Source organism: Sceloporus undulatus, chromosome 5, assembly GCF_019175285.1.
Source record: "Sceloporus undulatus isolate JIND9_A2432 ecotype Alabama chromosome 5, SceUnd_v1.1, whole genome shotgun sequence".
NCBI classification, from domain to species: Eukaryota; Metazoa; Chordata; class Lepidosauria; order Squamata; family Phrynosomatidae; genus Sceloporus; species Sceloporus undulatus.
The window spans coordinates 116,812,715-116,830,854 of NC_056526.1; the positions used below are offsets into that span (position 1 = coordinate 116,812,715).

At 39.2% G+C, this 18,140-nt stretch overlaps 1 protein-coding gene across 4 annotated transcripts in view; it reads left to right on the forward strand.

The window, feature by feature from the left end:
• Window positions 1-10,495, forward strand: part of KLHL5 (kelch like family member 5) — a 58,981-nt gene extending 48,486 nt beyond the window's left edge. For all 4 annotated transcript variants that reach the window (XM_042469443.1, XM_042469445.1, XM_042469444.1 and 1 more), the window contains 6 exons: window positions 631-817; window positions 1,618-1,842; window positions 3,369-3,531; window positions 5,398-5,610; window positions 6,874-7,045; window positions 9,183-10,495. In XM_042469443.1, the coding sequence (XP_042325377.1) occupies window positions 631-817; window positions 1,618-1,842; window positions 3,369-3,531; window positions 5,398-5,610; window positions 6,874-7,045; window positions 9,183-9,239 (1,017 nt within the window). In that variant the 3' untranslated portion in view covers window positions 9,240-10,495. The remainder of the gene's footprint in view (window positions 1-630; window positions 818-1,617; window positions 1,843-3,368; window positions 3,532-5,397; window positions 5,611-6,873; window positions 7,046-9,182) is intronic.
• The last annotated feature ends 7,645 nt before the right edge of the window (window positions 10,496-18,140 follow it).

The following is an 18,140-nucleotide window of genomic DNA, read 5'->3' on the forward strand; positions in this document are numbered from 1 at the left end:
ACTATGGGCCTGAGCCTGTGGGACCTGAGCAGAGAGGCAGAGGATAGGGGGTCTTGGAGATGTCTCATCCACAGAGTCGCCATGATTCGAAGTCAGCTTGAAGGCATCTAATAACAACAAATGTGTCTGATTATGGGAACATAGCCAAGTGCTTCTCTGATCTCTCCCTGTTCACCAGCAGCTACAGAATTGCCTTTGAGAGGGGCTTTCAAAATTACCCCGCTAAAAATAGAGGACACAGTGCAGTTCCACAGTGGATTTCTGCATACAGAACTCTTGGGTTGTGCAAATCTTTGTAGGATTTCAGACACTGTGTGCACTTATAAAAGATGCAAATAGTAGTAGAAGTATGTACACCGACATTTCACTTATGAGAGCAAATGACACCTTTCTATTGCAGAGGATTATGTCTTGGACATGCTGTGATCAGCTTATCTCTATTGTCTTGTCCAGCTAGGCTCTGACTGTCACATAAATATTTATTATCTGTATTGATTACAGGTTAGTTGATACATATATCTGTATTATCACTATTAATTCCTGGCAGAGGCTTTGGCATTTTATGACCAGGATGTTCCTGCTGATTTATACCTGTTTAACAATTCAGCACATTCTATCCATCTATTCTAGTTTTTGGCAGATCTGGAAAATAATGCACTCTTTAGAGATGACATTGAATGTCAAAAACTTATTATGGAAGCAATGAAGTACCACTTATTGCCAGAGAGAAGACCAATGTTACAAAGTCCCCGTACAAAACCTAGAAAATCTACTGTTGGTGTGTTGTTTGCAGTTGGAGGCATGGATGCAACTAAAGGTATTAGTTTAGCATGTCTGTAGTAGGAGTGGAAGCAGATATATAATTGTTAAAGTCATGGTGTCATCTTAGTTTTCACCTTGCCAGTAATCTTTTATTTTATTTTATTTTATTTTTGTTTCTGGGAAAATATTTGAAAAATGAATTTGCAGTATGTTTCAGTTTAACCAGAGAAAAAGGCTGGCCGTGAAGAATGTCTACTGGATAGTGTTTATAATGTCACCAACACAGCTTACTCTGACCTCTGGAACAGCTTTCCAGCTGTATTTTGAAATGTACATGGACTGCATTAATAAGATGATTATCAACAAAATAAATGCACTTTTTAAAAAGCAACCTGGAATCCATGGGAAGGAGCATATTTTCATTACTTAAGTTAGCCCTTAATATTTTATGAAGAATTAATTATAGAAATGTTAAAGAGATTTGAGACAGACATTCATAAAAAACAAAACAGATCTTTTGATTCAACAGTCATTAGATTTGATCTAATGTTGGTTCTTAAATTGTTTGCAATATCCCATTTGGATTTGGCCCAGTAGAACATTTAGTAAATGCACCATAAAACTTTCTTATTTGTAAAATTGCTGTTGAAAGAGATTCTGATGCAACTCATATGTGTGTGTGTGTGTTGGAATAAATTAATACTGCATCTTTGGTATATATGTTTTTGAATAAAATTTTTAGAGACATTGATAACCAGATTACCTATCACTTTCCAGTGAAGCCCAAAACCTGTTTTATTTGCATTAAATATTAAGTATTGATCTTTTCAAATATTATTTTATACTATTGCTAAGGAGCAACAAGTATCGAAAAGTATGATCTCCGTACCAATATGTGGACTCCTGTAGCAAATATGAATGGGAGACGACTGCAGTTTGGAGTAGCAGTGTTAGATGATAAGTTATACGTTGTTGGTGGTAGAGATGGATTGAAAACATTGAATACCGTGGAGTGCTACAATCCCAAAACAAAAACTTGGAGTGTGATGCCTCCTATGTCCACTCATCGGCATGGACTTGGTATGTGTATTTTTGCTCATAGCTTTCTTAAAACAATAGCTTTGTTGTGGTCAGCCCATTTCAAGTAAACACTTTGATAGGGTGGCAGCATGGTGTTCTTTGTGCAAAAGTCAGACACTTTTGTATTTTAAAAATGATCTCCTCTGTTAATGCTGCTTCTTTCAGGTGCCAGAGTAAAAAGTCCTGTAGGAATATATTCGGCGATGGAGGGGGCTACTGTTTGGAAATATTTTTTAAAATGGGATAGTTAGAGTCAAATCCCTCAATAACAAGGACTGCTCTGCTCAGGATGACATATTTATTTGGACATAGAAAAGCTCTGCAGCATAGGGTAGTGGAAAAGAGCCAGTGTGGGGTACTGGTTCGAATGTTGGACTAGAACTATGGGAGGTCAAGGTTCAAATCCTACTTGACCATGGAAACCCACTGAGTGGTCTTAGGCAATTCATACGCTCTCAGCCTCAGAGGAAGGCAATGACAGCGAGGTCCGACCATATAACACCTGTTTTAAAATCTCTTCACTGGTTGCCAATTCGTTTCCGGTCCCAGTACAAAGTGTTGGTTATCACCTTTAAAGCCCTAAATGGCTTGGGCCTGGGTTACTTGAGGGAACGCCTCTCCCTGCATAATCCTCCCTGCACTCTCAGGACTACAGGAAAAGTGTTACTCAATCACCCTAAAATGAGATTGGCGACTACTCAACAAAGGGCCTTTATGGCAGTAGCGCCTTCTCTGTGGAATGCCTTACCTGAAGGGATCCGCCTTAGTGGAACAGTAGAAGCCTTTAAAAAGGCATTAAAAACCCACCTCTTCCTACAGTCCTACCCTCCCAATTCCTTCTAAGATTATCTTTCCCCTATTGACTTTGACGTATTGATACTCATGATTTTAACATTATTACTGTATGTTTTTAACTGTGCTTATGGATTTAATTCGTTTTAATGTGTATTTTTAATATGTGAATTGTGGTACTGTTTTTACTGACTGTCTTTACTGACACTTGTACACCGTTTTGATCCTGGGAAAAGCAGTTAATAAATAAACAATTTATTATTTATTATTTATGTGTTTATCCATCATGACTCAGTGCTTTCCTTGTAGCTTTCAAATGGTGTTCCAGTGAGTCCTGAACAAGGAACATGGAAAAAAGTTTATTCACCATCATTATGCTCCATATTATTAATTATTTATTTATTTGATTTCTATGCGACCTTTGTCCCTTGAAAGGGACCCAAGGCAGTTCACAAATAAAAATTCTAACAAACATATTATAATTATTATACCATGTAATGAAGAATGGGCCAGCAAAATGCTGAACATATTTTAGGACTCATCCCACTAGTTTTACTAATGTGTCATTTGAGGTTGTCTTGTATCTCAGAATCTTCCACAGAATCTCTTGTTCCATGGATCAGAAAAGTTAATGAGGAGAGGGTTTCTGAAAGGTAACAAGTTTTCAAAACACTTCTATATATGATACACAATTGGACACTTTCACGTTCGAACAGTATGTGTTTTGTTTTAAGGTGTGGCAGTGTTGGAAGGTCCTATGTATGCTGTAGGAGGACATGATGGCTGGAGCTACCTGAACACTGTAGAAAGATGGGATCCACAAGCACGTCAATGGAACTTTGTGGCTAGCATGTCAACTCCAAGGAGTACAGTGGGGGTAGCAGTATTAAGTGGAAAGTAAGTAGAATAACAGAACTAAAGTCTAATGGCCCATACGATTTTACTCAGGAACTAATAATATATTTAATTGTGTACATAAATAAAATTTAGGAACCTGAGAACATCTAGAAAGACAGAGTGCAAAGATTCTGAGTGCTGGTTTGCATGCATATTTTATAGTCCAATCCATTGCCTCTTAATTTATTCAGTAGGCATTAGGAAATCTGTCATGTTCATTTTATCCTTCGTATTGATTGCTCCAGGGACTTAAATAGTTTCAGAACCATAGACACAATTTCACTTGCCATGCAATGGTTCTAAGAAATTTGGCATAAATCATACCAATATATTTTTAGCTGCAAACTTGATAGTAGGTGATGAAGATCTTGAAAACTAAACATTGCTATCTATTTTCCGTAGCATGGTGGCTGAAGAAATTTTATTATATGAAGAGAATGACAGTTTCATTCATTTTTGTGGAGGGGGATAAAATCACAAGTGCACTTTTTTCTACTTGAGAAATATATCAGATTACCAGAACACCTAGGGCTAAATTCAGTAGTTAATCCCACTTAACAACAGTAAGATTTGCATAAATGTTGCCAAATCATTTAGTGATTGATTCAGTGGATCTACTTTAGTTGGAAATAGTCACTCAATTTAGGTTCTAATATACCAGGAAACCTATCTCCCTGAATATTTCCTGTATAGTCATTTCTCTTGACTTTACTAACCATTTGCTTCATGGGTTTTGATTGTCTTTTTGTCCATCTTTGTTTATTTAGAAATAGGAAAGACCCATTTCAGTGATATAGGCCTGTTACAGACAGCCAAAATAAAGCTGCTTTGAGTCACAGTGGAGGTATGGTGTTTCAATGATGCATGCGTCCTAAGAGTCCAGAAGTCGCACCAAAGCCACACTCCATCCCTAAGGACTGGAGCGTGGCTTTGGTATGGCTTCTGGACTCTTAGGACGCATGCATCCTTGAAACACCATACCTCCACTGTGACTCGAAGCAGCTTTATTTTGGCTGTCTGTAACAGGCCATAGGAGATCTGGGGGCAACATATGCCCTTCACCAGACCTTGCTAGGCCATTCCTCCCTATATTTTGAATTCTTTTTTCATTTTAAAACTCAGAAGTCTCCCTACACCTTCTAGGAGGCAATTTTGTCATCTGTTTTTCCCGACTGGGCTGTTAGCAAACTGGAAAGTAGGCTAGCATTCACTGTTGCTTTTGAATAAAGCTCTTCACCCCAGGACCAAAACAACTTGAGAGGGCAAAAATAATTAAATTTCCTCCATGCTTCCTAAATGTCAAGCGCCACATTTTAAGTGAAAATAAGTAATTGTAGAAAAGTTGGAGACTCAAAATAGCCTTGGAGGGCCACATGGAGCACATACTTACACTTTTCTCACACCCACTATAATGGGATATACAGGGAAAGCAGAAAGATCAAGAAATGGTTTAGTTGGACATAAGTCGGTCAAAACACTTCTAAATCACCACATTCCACAGCTGGTACTTAATTCTTACTCTTAAAAGTAGTGCAGCAGCCAGGGACAAACTGCACCACTTGCTGAAGTACAAATGAATTGAAATGTAGGTATTCTTTAAAACTGTTGTTTTGTTACCAAACAATTGCTGGGGAGGCTGTAATATATAAGCAAAATCAGAAAACAGGTGAGACATACTCTTTCATAAATAGCAACCCTAGTGAGTTATTCTCTTTTCTCTGAGGAAGATTTCAGTTTGTTAGAATTTATGTAGCTTTAACTCAGCAAAACCATCTAATTTGACGTGAGCACAAGTCTTTCCTGTCCCTTGTTTATGGTTAGAAAAGGTTGACTGTTAAATTTGTAACATGTCTGTGTATATTACAGGCTATATGCAGTTGGAGGTCGAGATGGAAGTTCTTGTCTCAAATCTGTAGAATGCTTTGATCCTCATACTAACAAATGGACACTTTGCGCTCAGATGTCAAAACGAAGAGGTGGTGTTGGTGTAACCACCTGGAATGGATTCCTCTATGCTATTGGAGGTCATGATGCACCAGCTTCCAATTTAACATCAAGGCTGTCTGACTGTGTTGAGAGGTATTCACCTAATGAAGTCCTTATATATGAATATACTCTATATGGATGAAACATTATCAAGAGAGCATAATGAAGTGATTTTTCCTTTGTTTAAAGAAAACTAAAAATTTAGCCCAATCCAGCAAAGTATTTCAGAGCTCTCTTTTTGTTTAGACTGGAAGTTCCTACTAAAATCAGTGGCATTTCCAAATGTCTGGATCATATTTTCAAGGCAATCAAAATATATCTGTGTTAGAAGTACACAGTCACAGATATTTTTAAATAGTAGACTATTCATGCTTTAAATTATTCTCTGCCAGACAAAAACAATGGGAGTACTAATCAGTATTTGGATTTTGGCTGCTTTTAACTGTAAAAAAGCTGAACTTAATCTTAAAGCTCTTGCTGTAACACTTGCTTGAAAACACCACTGTACAATACCATATAGCTTTTTTGGCCCAGTGGCCTCTGTGTGTGTTTAAAACCTTGCATCTATAATACGTATGTGAGGTAGGGTATAAAATATATGACTTAAATGGAAACAATTGACTGGTTTTCATAAATTCCAATGGTATAGAGAACTGAACTTGGGCCAAGGTTCAGGTGCTATTAAAGTTAAGAGTCCCTTTATCTTGGACTGGCTGATTTCTGGTAGCCATAAGAATAAAAGTACTTCTACTAGTTTGTTAATAATGTAGGAATGTTGGATTAGAAAGATGTTGCCAACAGCCAGAGCAGAACACAATGATGGTTATTAGTTTTAATTAACAAAAACAAGCTGGAGACATTAAGGTATGCATTTAAGGGACAGCTATGGCTGTGAACTTGTTTGGATATATTCCTCTGGTCTGTCAAATCATAGTAATGAACATCAGGCCTCTATACTTCCCTCTCTTCATCCCTCCCCTCTGTGTTTGCGTATCTCCCTTAAAACTACATTTTCATGTTATGTCCATAATAGGAAGCTCTAGTTCAATTTTTTTCCATAATATGTGATTTAAGATGTTGGTGTAAATTAATATTAAACCATCTAATGGAATTGTAGTTTAACATAACCAGGATCAGTGCCACAAAGAAGGGAGAAGGTAAGAGGCAAGTGTATAGGCTCAACTAATTCCCAGTTAATTGAATTGCTGTTAACAAGATAGAATAACAACAAAAAAGATAGCACAAAAAAAATCTGTGTTTGTAAGAAGCACAATGATCAACAGAAAGTCTTGTTAGCTTGTTTGTGAAAATCAAGTCATAACAGTGATACCTTATCTTTTTAAAAAAACGTTTCAGGTATGATCCTAAAACAGATGTGTGGACTGCTGTCGCATCAATGAGCATTAGCAGAGATGCCGTGGGAGTTTGCCTTCTTGGAGACAGACTGTATGCTGTCGGTGGATACGATGGACAAACCTACCTTAACACAGTGGAGTCCTATGATCCCCAAACAAATGAGTGGACACAGGTATGGGTTTCGATTTAGAGGGCACATCGACCAGAGTTTGTGTACCTAAGGAGCCTTAGGTGAATTCCTCTAACACCTGATACAGATGTTCTGCCAGTAGGGCTAGCAATGCCCTTCAAGCCTTAAAAGGCCATTGCTAGATAGTTGATCAATGCTCTGAGGTCATGAAAAAGAACTACTATCTGTAAGTGCCTCCTGCTTTCTAGAAGTCATCTCAGTCTTTTGAGGAGCAGTTGTATATCCTTACAAAGTAATTCAGGGAGTCATTAATTGGGTTGGCAAAAACATGTTTAAATATGGGTTTCTGTGTGTTCTGCTTTGAGGTAGAGGTCATAGTCAGACCCACGTCCAGGCCCTGTTTACAGATGTTTTAGCTTCCTGGAAGTGAAAGATACTTATGATGATACTGTTCCCTTCATAGGCCCACCTGATAGACACTTTCTCCTGTGCTGCTCTCAGACTGTGGAATGTATGCTCCGCAGAGTTATGATCTGTCCCCACTCTTTTTACTTTTAGAAAAGGTGATAAGCTACATTTTTTGAATTTGGCTTTTCACATTGCCTTGGAGAAGTATTAATCCTCTTTTATTTTTTCACAGTTTGTTGTGTTATCGCCTGGAATTGAAATTAATTTAGTTGGCATTGTTGTTCTCACTTGAACTACACAAGTTGCTTAGCTCTGTGAGGATGCAAAATGTTCTTATTCTGGCACAAAAGTAAAACAGTATGGTAAAATATATAAATTAATAGAAAGACAAGAATCCATATTTGATTATTTAAAAAGAAAAGTACAGAAACTCAAGTCTATCTGAAAATTCAGCCTCTGGTTTTTAAATTATAGAGTAGCTAGGAAGTAAAAGCACTCTTCATATATTCAAACTTCATTTACTAGGTAGTACAGAGCAAAATTTCCAGTTGTTCCAATGATAGAGCAGAGTTAATTTTCAATGGTAGTGATGGGAAACCAAAGCGGAAATTCAACTTGAAAGCTGCTATTCTGTTCTTGTTCTATCTGGATAAATTTTGGACAGATCTTGGAAAAATTCTCTTTGGGTTACAGCTCCTATAATTCCCAAACCCACATGGTCTCTGTCCATGCTGGTTGGAGGATTCTGACAGTTGTAATTTTAAAAAGGAAATGTTTCCAACCTTTGGTTTTAGACAATCTATGTACTGCTTTTCCAACTGAGGCATCCAGAAAGGCCAGAAGTGGAGCCATGGTGGACAGAGTAGAAGGGGTTGGTGCTTCTTTTAGGTGCTGCTGAGGTGGCCTAAGCTCTCACCTTTCACCACTCTCCTCAGGGAAAGAAAGTGCTTCCTTTCTTTTGACCCATGGATAAGTCGACCCAGGTTTTTTGGGGTCACTTTTGTGACTAAAATTTCTAGACTAATACATGAGTATATATATAACTGGTAAGACAAGTAGAATCTGTCAAATATGCCTGTGTGTCCAAGGGACTGAAGCCCTGATGAACAAAAGATGACACCATGGATTGGAAGAATCCTATTCTTTTTAAGTGGTAGATTTATACAGATCTGCAAATACATGTTTCATAATTTCTGGAATTGATCATTGGCATGGAATAAAAGACCTAAGGTACAACCCAGCTGACCTTTTACTCAAGTTGAACTCTCTCTCTCTGTCTCTTTTCATGCCAGTCTATTCCCCACACATCTGATTCCTATCTTAGTGTAAAATTTCTAAGAGACATGTTTTGTCACTCACTTACTGTATATACTGGACTATACTCACCGTATACTGAACTCATGTACAAGTTGAGGGCAAGTTTTGGGACCAAAATTATGGATTTTGATATGACCCATGAATAAGTTAAGGGTCAAACTTAGGGACATGTAATAAAGGATCTAAGGATGAAGCAAAGGAAAACAATGCCAAAGAATTGTTTGTGCTCACCCTAAAGGCTGGATGAATGAGAGAGTACAGGGGAGTCAGTGCTTCCAGGACATAGTACAATCTTGCCTTTCACCAGTGGATGGTTCCTTTTTAAATACAAGTTAAGATATAGTACTTACATTGACCTAAAGATGTCAACTCAGGTTTTTGGAGTCAGTTTTTAGACTAAAATTTCTAGACTTCTACATGAGTATATACAGTATTTCTGTTTTTTCCTTTACAGGTTGCACCATTGTGCCTAGGAAGAGCAGGAGCATGTGTTGTGACTGTGAAACTCTAATTTCAAAGATGTCCTTCTCTCCTTTAAGCTCTCATTTGGAGGAAGGGGATTCCCTCAAATTTCTAAATTATAATACAATGAGGTACTGTGTATCTTTGCAAGACAAGGCATTTGGTCTTAATCTGTTACCTAAGGTTTTTTTCTTAAATGGACCAACATTATGCACTTTTTTAAATGAGTAATGCAATTTGTGTACATTCATTTGTAATCAAATACTTAGCAGTCAGCTGGCATATTAGAAATACAGAGGTAGAAAACCATACATATTTTGTTTCTGGCTGTAGAAGACCCGCAAGAAACTTCTTTTAGAAACCTGCACACACTACTATGGACTTTCATTTTCATATGTATGCTTTTGACATGTTCAGAATGCATCAGCCTTGCTTTATTCCAAATGTTTTGTCTTTATTGTTCTATTGAGTTTATTTTATTTTATATTATACTATGTGGTACAAAGAGAAGTCAAATGTAGCCAAAATTTTGAGTGTACCTCTTGCCTTGGAAATGTTATTCCTTTAATGCCTGAACTCTTTACACACAGCTGATGCTTTGTAGTCTTTTTGTTTGTTTAACCAAAGCCTTACTTTAATATTTTATGCTATCGAATATGTTCTTCAACAACTTTGCACCATCTAGTATGCTTGCAGGATTTTCTCATCTTTTAAGTTATATTACATAATATACACATTTATACACAATTTCACTGTATCTATTTTGTGGGTCACTTCCTAAAAGCAGTTTCAAGAGAAAAGAGCTCAAGCATATGACTTTCATTTGTAGTTTTTGGAGCATTCCATGATCTCTAGTTCTGTGAAGCTAACTTTAATTTACTTTGAAGGAGGATTTTGAACAATTCTTAAGTACGTATTTATAGGATTAAAATTCCTTACAGCACTTTTTGTGTTAGTTTAACAAAAAGTGGGCATTATCCTACAAGTAGTACATCCTTTGGGGATGTTCAGCTTCTTTAAAAAACAAACAAACTGTTGTTCTTTCTGAAGATCAGACTAGTGTTACTGAATTATGCAGTACTGTAACAGATTTTCTTTACAATTTGCCTTGTGTTGATTCCTTACACTACTCAGAATTCCTTGGGTATTCCAAGTGCTGTCTGAAATTTTTATATTTTCTTTTGTGCCTTGTTTCTTATGTTTTCATATATCGTATGTAAACACACATTCTTGTACTTTATCATAAAATATGAATATGTAAACTCAAAGGACTTTTTCTGACAGTAAACTGAAGATATCTGATAACCTTTTGCACATTTGTAATTTTTAATGCAATGTTGGATTTTAAAATTCACTATTGAACTATTTATTAGTTTAAAAGAAAAAACTAAACTTCAGTGTAAATGCTGTTTTTAATTATATCTCTTTTCAATATATTATTTTGTTATGCTTTGTGCAAACTACAATGCAAAAAAATAGTAAATTCAAGAGTTCTTTCCACCTCCACTTTCCCCTGAGAAATTACTTGGTATTTTTTGTTTTCCCTTTCTTTTGTACTCAAGTAGTCTTCACATATAGAAACATTTGCATTGTAATTGTAGTGTTAGGAAGGGAGAACTTGCAGATCTAACATTCCTTCAGGTAGAGAGCTTCCAGCATAGATCATAGCGGTGTACAGAAAATTATATAACAGTACAAGAAAAATCGACAATTAAGATACACTGTGTCCTCAGGCCAGCCCCTAATGACGCTGGGGCCGGCCTGCTCTCTCCCTCAACCGGCCGAAAGATGACAGTTTATGGAGGGAGGGCACTCAGTCTTCAGGCCATCCCTGATGACCTGGGCCGGCCTGCTCTCTCCTCAACGGCCGAAAGATGACAGTTATGGAGGGAGGGCACTCAGTCTTCAGGCCAGCCCCTGATGACGCTGGGCCGGCCTGCTCTCTCCCTCAACGGCCGAAGATGACAGTTATGGAGGGAGGGCACTCAGTCTTCAGGCCAGCCCCTGATGACGCGGGGCCGCGCCTGCTCTCTCCCCTCAACGGCCGAAAGATGACAGTTATGGAGGGAGGGCACAGTTTCAGGCCAGCTCTGATGAAGCTGGGCCGGCCTGCTCTCTCCCTCAACGCCGAAAGATGACAGTTATGGAGGGAGGGCACTCAGTCTTCAGGCCAGTCCCCTGATGACGCTGGGCCGGCCGCTCTCTCCCTCAACGGCCGAAAGATGACAGTATGGAGGGAGGGCACTCAGTCTTCAGGCCAGCCCCGATGACGCTGGGCCGGCCTGCTCTCTCCCCTCAACGCCGAAAGATGACAGTATGGAGGAGGGAATCAGTCTTCAGGCCAGCCCCTGATGACGCTGGGCCGGCCTGCTCTCTCCCTCAACGGCCGAAAGATGACAGTTATGAGGGAGGGCACTCAGTCTTCAGGCCAGCCCTGATGACGCTGGGCCGGCCTGCTCTCTCCCTCAACGGCCGAAAGATGACAGTTATGAGGGAGGGCACTCGGTCTTAGGCCAGCCCCTGATGACGCTGATAATCACTCTGGCCTCAAGCAAACTGGTAGCTTGGAGAGGCCTTTGGCTGTTCCTGTCCTAAGCACTCCCTGAGCGGTGCAGGACTGTGGTGACCAGACACGCGGTCGCATGGTCTGCCACCATGGCCTGCAATGGACTGCAGGCAAGGAGCACTTTTTTGCAGCTGAGTTTGGGCCACCTTAGGTGTCCGTGGTGCAGCTTCACCCCAATCCGCGGGCATGTGTTATCTGAACTCCACCCCCGGATTGGCCCGAAGCTGGCATGTTTGAGCCACCTGTTTTGGGCCTCTGTCTCATTCTAACCCTTCTGTATTCTCTTCCTACTATGTCTTCCATCTTTTTTCTTACCACAGAAAATCACTTAAAGAAAAGATGGAATATGTGTACAATGCTTTCTCACCCATAGCACTAGAAGCCTTCCATTTGAAAGCACCCTTATTTTTAATGGCTTCCCCTTCCCTTGAGTGTGGACCACTGTTATAAGTAACCCATCATACTATTTATTATGATGGTTAGATTTAAATGTTTGAGAAAGTTTTTTTATTGAGATTGTTTGTTGTTTTATTGAATTTTCTTACCAGTTCATCTAGAAAAGGAACTTCTGTCCCCCTACACAAGTAACTAAAATAATTATAATTACAGTGGAGAGTTTTTTAAAATTTAAAGTGTGGTTTTATTTATAATTATCTTTACTTTGTAAGCCACCTTGAATCCTTCTGTGGGGAAAAGGCAGGAGTATAAATAAAGTTTTAGGAAATCTGAACTATGATCCTACCTGCAAATGCTGGGTTAATAGGATAGAGTATTGTCTATCATAGTGATAAAGGATGTGGCCCTCTAGATATGGCTGGACTGGAATTCCCATAAGCCCTAGACAGGTGAGGAATAATGGGTACTGCAAATCAGTAATAGCTAGAGAGCTACACATTCCCCATGTTTGGACTACCTCAAGTAGACAAAGCAGTGTTTCCTCACCAGACCATTTTAGCTCAAAAAGAAGCTCCTACACAATATACCATCTGCACTTCAGATATGAAATGAGAACTGTGAACCTCATCTTCCTATCCAGTGACAGGATAGATGACCAGGAGACTGTCCTTACTGTCTTTCCCCCAGAAATGTGTTTGAGTAAAAGAACCCACATCAATGGGACGACAAAGTGTAAGTGTGTGTGTGCTCGTGTGTGTGTGCTTGTGTGTGTGTTTGCACCGAGGAATATCTCAGGATGTTCAGGAAGACATTTGAGTGATTAAATAGATTGATTTACTGAACTAGAAAATGATTAGAACACATAACAGATTGGAATCACTCTGGTTCATCTCATGCAGGTAAGCATTAAATTCTCTCCACATGAAACTAAGTATTTTTATTCAGTGAAATACATTTATTACATTCAGAAAGAACAGAATGCAGGCTAACAGGCAAATGACTTAAAGGTATACATAAAGGTGTGACATGAGGACCTTTGCATGGCCTACACATTATAAAAGTAGGCAGTTGGGCATACAGCATCCTTTCTTAGATTTTATTGCCATACTGCAATTCCTCTGTGACAGGTGATATACAGGGAACTCTTCCCAAAGCCTGATAAAGTTATTTTTGGACTCCACTCTGAAGAAATACAGACTTTGACAAAAAAGTAACTTTTCCAAGCTCTGTACCTAATAGCCTCTGATATGTTTAAGTATAGCGGGCAGAAATGGCCAGGTACTGTTTTTACCTCTTATAGGCCTGTTACAGACTGCCAAAATAAAGCTGCTTCGGATCTCTTTGGAGGTATGCTGTTTAAATGATGCATGCACCCTAAGAATCCGGAAGCTGCACCAAAGCTGCACTCCAGTGCTTAGGAATGGAGTGTGGCTTTGGCGCAACCTCTGGACTCTTAGTACCCATGCATCATTTAAATAGCATACCTCCAAAGAGACCCGAAGCAGCTTTATTTTGGCAGTCTGTCTCCTTGAAGAAAGATACATAGTTTAAAAAATAAGTAGTAAGAGTGTTTTGTGTGGCCTTTGGCTTTTTCTTGTAATTTTTCATGCAGATTAAGAGCAGTGTGGAAAAAGACAAAAGGGAGAGTTAAAAAAAGAAAGAAAAGAACAGGTAGCACATCTTTCCTTCTGCCAAAAGATATCAAAAGAATAGTTAGCCCATTATGGATTTTATATAATAGCCTTCCCAAGTTCCCAAAACTGTTAGCACTTATCAAAAGAAAAATAAATCCCTTACATAGGAGGGAGAGAGAAAGAAATGTACTACTCAGAATAGAATATAAATTGGTTGTACGTGGCGACTTCCATCAACTAAAGTTTGGACTAAAACCTGCTCGAGGTATTAGTCCAAACTTTAAGGGAGCTATCCAAGGACCTAAACTTCAAAGGCAGATTTAGTACATTGGATTGTTCATGCTAAAACTCAGACTGGACTTGTTGTCCCACTTACATGGAAGCCGTCACATAGATAAATATTCTTATCTCAAAAATGACTCAAGGGGTAAAAAGGTTCACAGCACTAAGTGAGCCTGTGTCTAATTTGCAAGCAAGGGAGATTCTCTTGTAGCTATAGTCACAATCTGTGACAGCACAAATAGTTTAATCTTGTGTTCTTACAGTACTGAAACACAGTACAAAGAAGCATTCTGCAAGTCATTGCAAAGAATGCAGCTGTTGATAAGGGAAAGGTCTCAGCACTGGCTTAATCAACTAGGATAGTAAGGCATCCTGTTTCTAGGTGATTTTCAAAGAAGTAGCTGTATTAGTTTCTTGCAGCATTAAAAAGGAGGAAGAGGAGGGAGAAATGTTGCAGCACCTTTAAGATTCATTGGTTTTTATGTGAGTTTGCATGGATATAAATCTCACCTCTTCAGATGCATTAATACTTGATAGTGTATCTGAAGAAGTGGGTTCATATCCACGCAAACTCATGTGAAAATAAAACCCAGTTATGTACTCTTAAAGGTGCTGCCACTTCTTTTTTTCCCCCTCCCTCTTCTTTTTACAAGAAAGCAGCCAAATGCTAGCATACAATTTTTGTTTTTATTTTGTAAATTAAAAATGAAAAAGAAAGGAGTAGAAAATAAGCAGTGTGCAGGAGGTAATGAAAACATTAGTCTGAACTGTACGGTAAAATTCCAGCTCATATATCACATTTCGTAGATGTCTGCAATGTTCAGATGAAGACAAAATACAAGAAAAAGTATCTGCTTTTTACCTTGGATTGTGACAGTCTGAGGAAGCTACAGCATAAGGAAGGTGGCATGGTGCAACAGATGCAACTATCACATCCATAAGGTGGCTTAGTGGATGGTTAATAGTAACTTTTTCTAGGCAGGAATGAGAGAAGGCTGTTTCCCCTCAAATAGGATGGACAGGTTAAGGACAAATTCCCATGCGATAATTGTGTTCAAATAGAACAAGGGGCCAGAATTCAACAAACCACAACCTGACAATTTATATGTGCAGGTCTAGCCACAATCATATTATTTTGTTGTTGTTGATGATGATGATCTGGTGGTGTGCCTTAAGTAGACACTGATTTATGGCAACCCTGCTGTTGGGTTTTCTTAGCAAGATGTGTTCAGGGTAAGATTTTATATTGCTTTCATCTTCGGCTGAGAGAGTGTGGCTTGCCTAAGGCCACCCAGTGGATTTGCATGGCTTCAGTTAGAAATCAGATCCTGACCGCCTGGAGTCCTAGTCCACTATTCAAACCTCTCACTATTGGCTCTTTTTGTAGATATTGTGTACACCCACCCATTTCTCTTAAGATGAATGGGAATCATATGGCTCTCCAGATGTTACTGGGTAACAGTTCCCAGCATTCCTCACCATTTGTAATGCTGGTTGTGTTACCCTAAATGTAAGGTGCTAGCTAGTAGAACCTCCACTGACAGCAGCAATTTATCTTTAGTTTTGGTAACACTCACTTTGGCTATGCAAGAGTGGGTAACATAATAGGAGCACCAGCTATAACAGCCATACCTGATAGATGCCTCCAGCATATGAAATTATGGTGCTTTATAGAGCACCCAAAAAGGGCACGCTGCCGGCGCCCGTGGTTACTGCGCCAGGGAACCGCAGTGGACAAACAGTGTGATTCCCTGGCGCAGCAAAAGACCCACAAAAAGTGGGTTCTTTTTGCGACGTGGAAATGATGCTGCAAGGCGCCAATGGCATACTTGTGGCGTCATTTCCGCACTGCGACGTGCAGACGCTAAGCGTCTGCTATGTCAAAATGACAGCGCCCATGTGTAACACCCAGAAAGGACGCCACTCCCTAACCCTAGTACATGCCAAGCATGTACTTTTGAGTGGTGTGGAACCCGCCTATATGAACTTAGAAGAAACAGAAAATTACACAGGTAATTTGTCCAACCAACACAGAGACAAATATGGAAGCCAAATGAGATAGTAGAATTGGAGGCTTAGGAGATGTAGTGCAATTACTGATCCTGAACTAAGAATCTATGGAAAGCTGGAAAGCAGAAAGGCTCTGTCCGCAAGTCTTGAGTAAGTAGCTTCAGGAATTGGGAGGAATGGACAAAGGAACTCTGACCGAAGCCTGAGGACAACAGCCATGGTTCAGGTGGGGACAAGTTGACTGCAACTGTCACAAAAAGTTTTTATTTGGGGGATAATATTTATAGTCTTGATCCATGAGAGTTCCATGGGAAACCAAAAGTTTGATTACCTCTGGAGGAATATAGGAATATTCCTAAAGGGAAGCGCTTGTTTAGGTATTTGGGAAATGCGAAGGTTTGGGTGTGAGTGACGATGCTTCATAGACTTTATAATACTTAGACAAGATCTGGATATCCCAAAATGCTATGTGCAGTTCACACCCCCTATGTCCGGCACTATGTGTGTCATTTCCCTGTCATTGCACTATGTGTGTAGGAGCCCTGGTGGCGCAGTGGTTAAATGCCTGTACTGCAGCCATTCACTCAAAACCACAAGGTTGCGAGTTCAAGACCAGCAAAAGGGCCCAAGCTCGACTCAGGCTTGCATCCTTCCGAGGTCGCTAAAATGAGTACCCAGACTGTTGGGGGCAAATTAGCTTACTTGCTAGTTAGCTTACTTGCTGTTCACCGCTATGATCTTTGGAATAGCAGTATATAAATAAAAAAAACAACAACAAACAAACAACAATTGCATACCACGTTCTCTCATGCTTGCACTTTAATGTTGTGTCAAACTATATCTGAATTGGTACATGTATCGGGATGTTACAGCTAAGTTTGCTGGGAGTTGCAGTCCAACACCATCTGAAAGGCTGCATGATTCCCAACCTTGTTCTTAGAAGATGAGCAAGCAATGGGGTGTGTGTGTGTGTGTGTGTATCTTCAAATGGAATTTTAAAAACCTGAAACAGCTGAGTATTCTACTAAAAAAAAAGCCTTTACAACGTGTTTATTAGAACGTAGTTAAAGCTGGTGATGTATTTTTGTAAACAGTCTTTGAAATATTTTTGAAGGGCAGTATGCACCGCTTCTAAATAAAATAAAAACAAATCATATTGGTATTATGGCAGCTACAAATTAATAGCATCTGTTATGGGAATGGCCCAGAGATAACTAAAATGAATGTATTACCCAGACTAATGTATATATAACTCATGCAGTGCCAATTTATATTCTCCCATTAATTTTAAAAATGTATATTAAATATTTAGAAAATTCTGATGGGCACCTACAGGCAGATCACACACCAGCTAAAATAAATTACAGTTATCTTCAAGGGAGGAAGAACAAGTGATATGTAATTACCACAAATCATTTACATTGAAAAAGACCATTTTAGTACTGTATGTGGAGAAGGGGAAAGAGATGGGAGAAGGTCATTTTAATCTTCTGTACTAGACTTAGACTTTCTTTCTCTCTCTTGATACCTTTAGGACATCTGCCTATGTACATCAGTGCATGGTCTGCAGTCCTCTGTATCCCAGAGTATATACTGTATAGACTCATAAGTCTAGAAATTTTAGTCAAAAAATTGACTCCCCCCCAAAAAAAATCTGAATTGACTTGCCCATGGGTTAATGTAAATACCGTACTTTAATAAAAATAGAAACCATCCCCTGGTGAACTGCAAGAGTGCAATCTGTCCTGGAAGCACTGACCTTCCTCTAGTCTCTTAGCCTTCAGTGTGAACACAGTTATGCCTGCTGGACTTTTGTAAGTTCTTTGGGATTGTTTCCCTTTGCTTCATCATTTAGATCCTTTGTTACATGCCTTTAAGTTTTACCCTTGACTTATAATCAGATCATATCAAAATCCATAATTTTGGCCCCAAAACCTGCCCTTGACTTATACATGAGATCGATTTACAGTTGAATATATATGGTACTGCAGTGGGACCTTGTTATGTGCTGAGATTTCTTTCCAGGACTCCACATGGATACCAAAATCTGTGGATGCTCAAG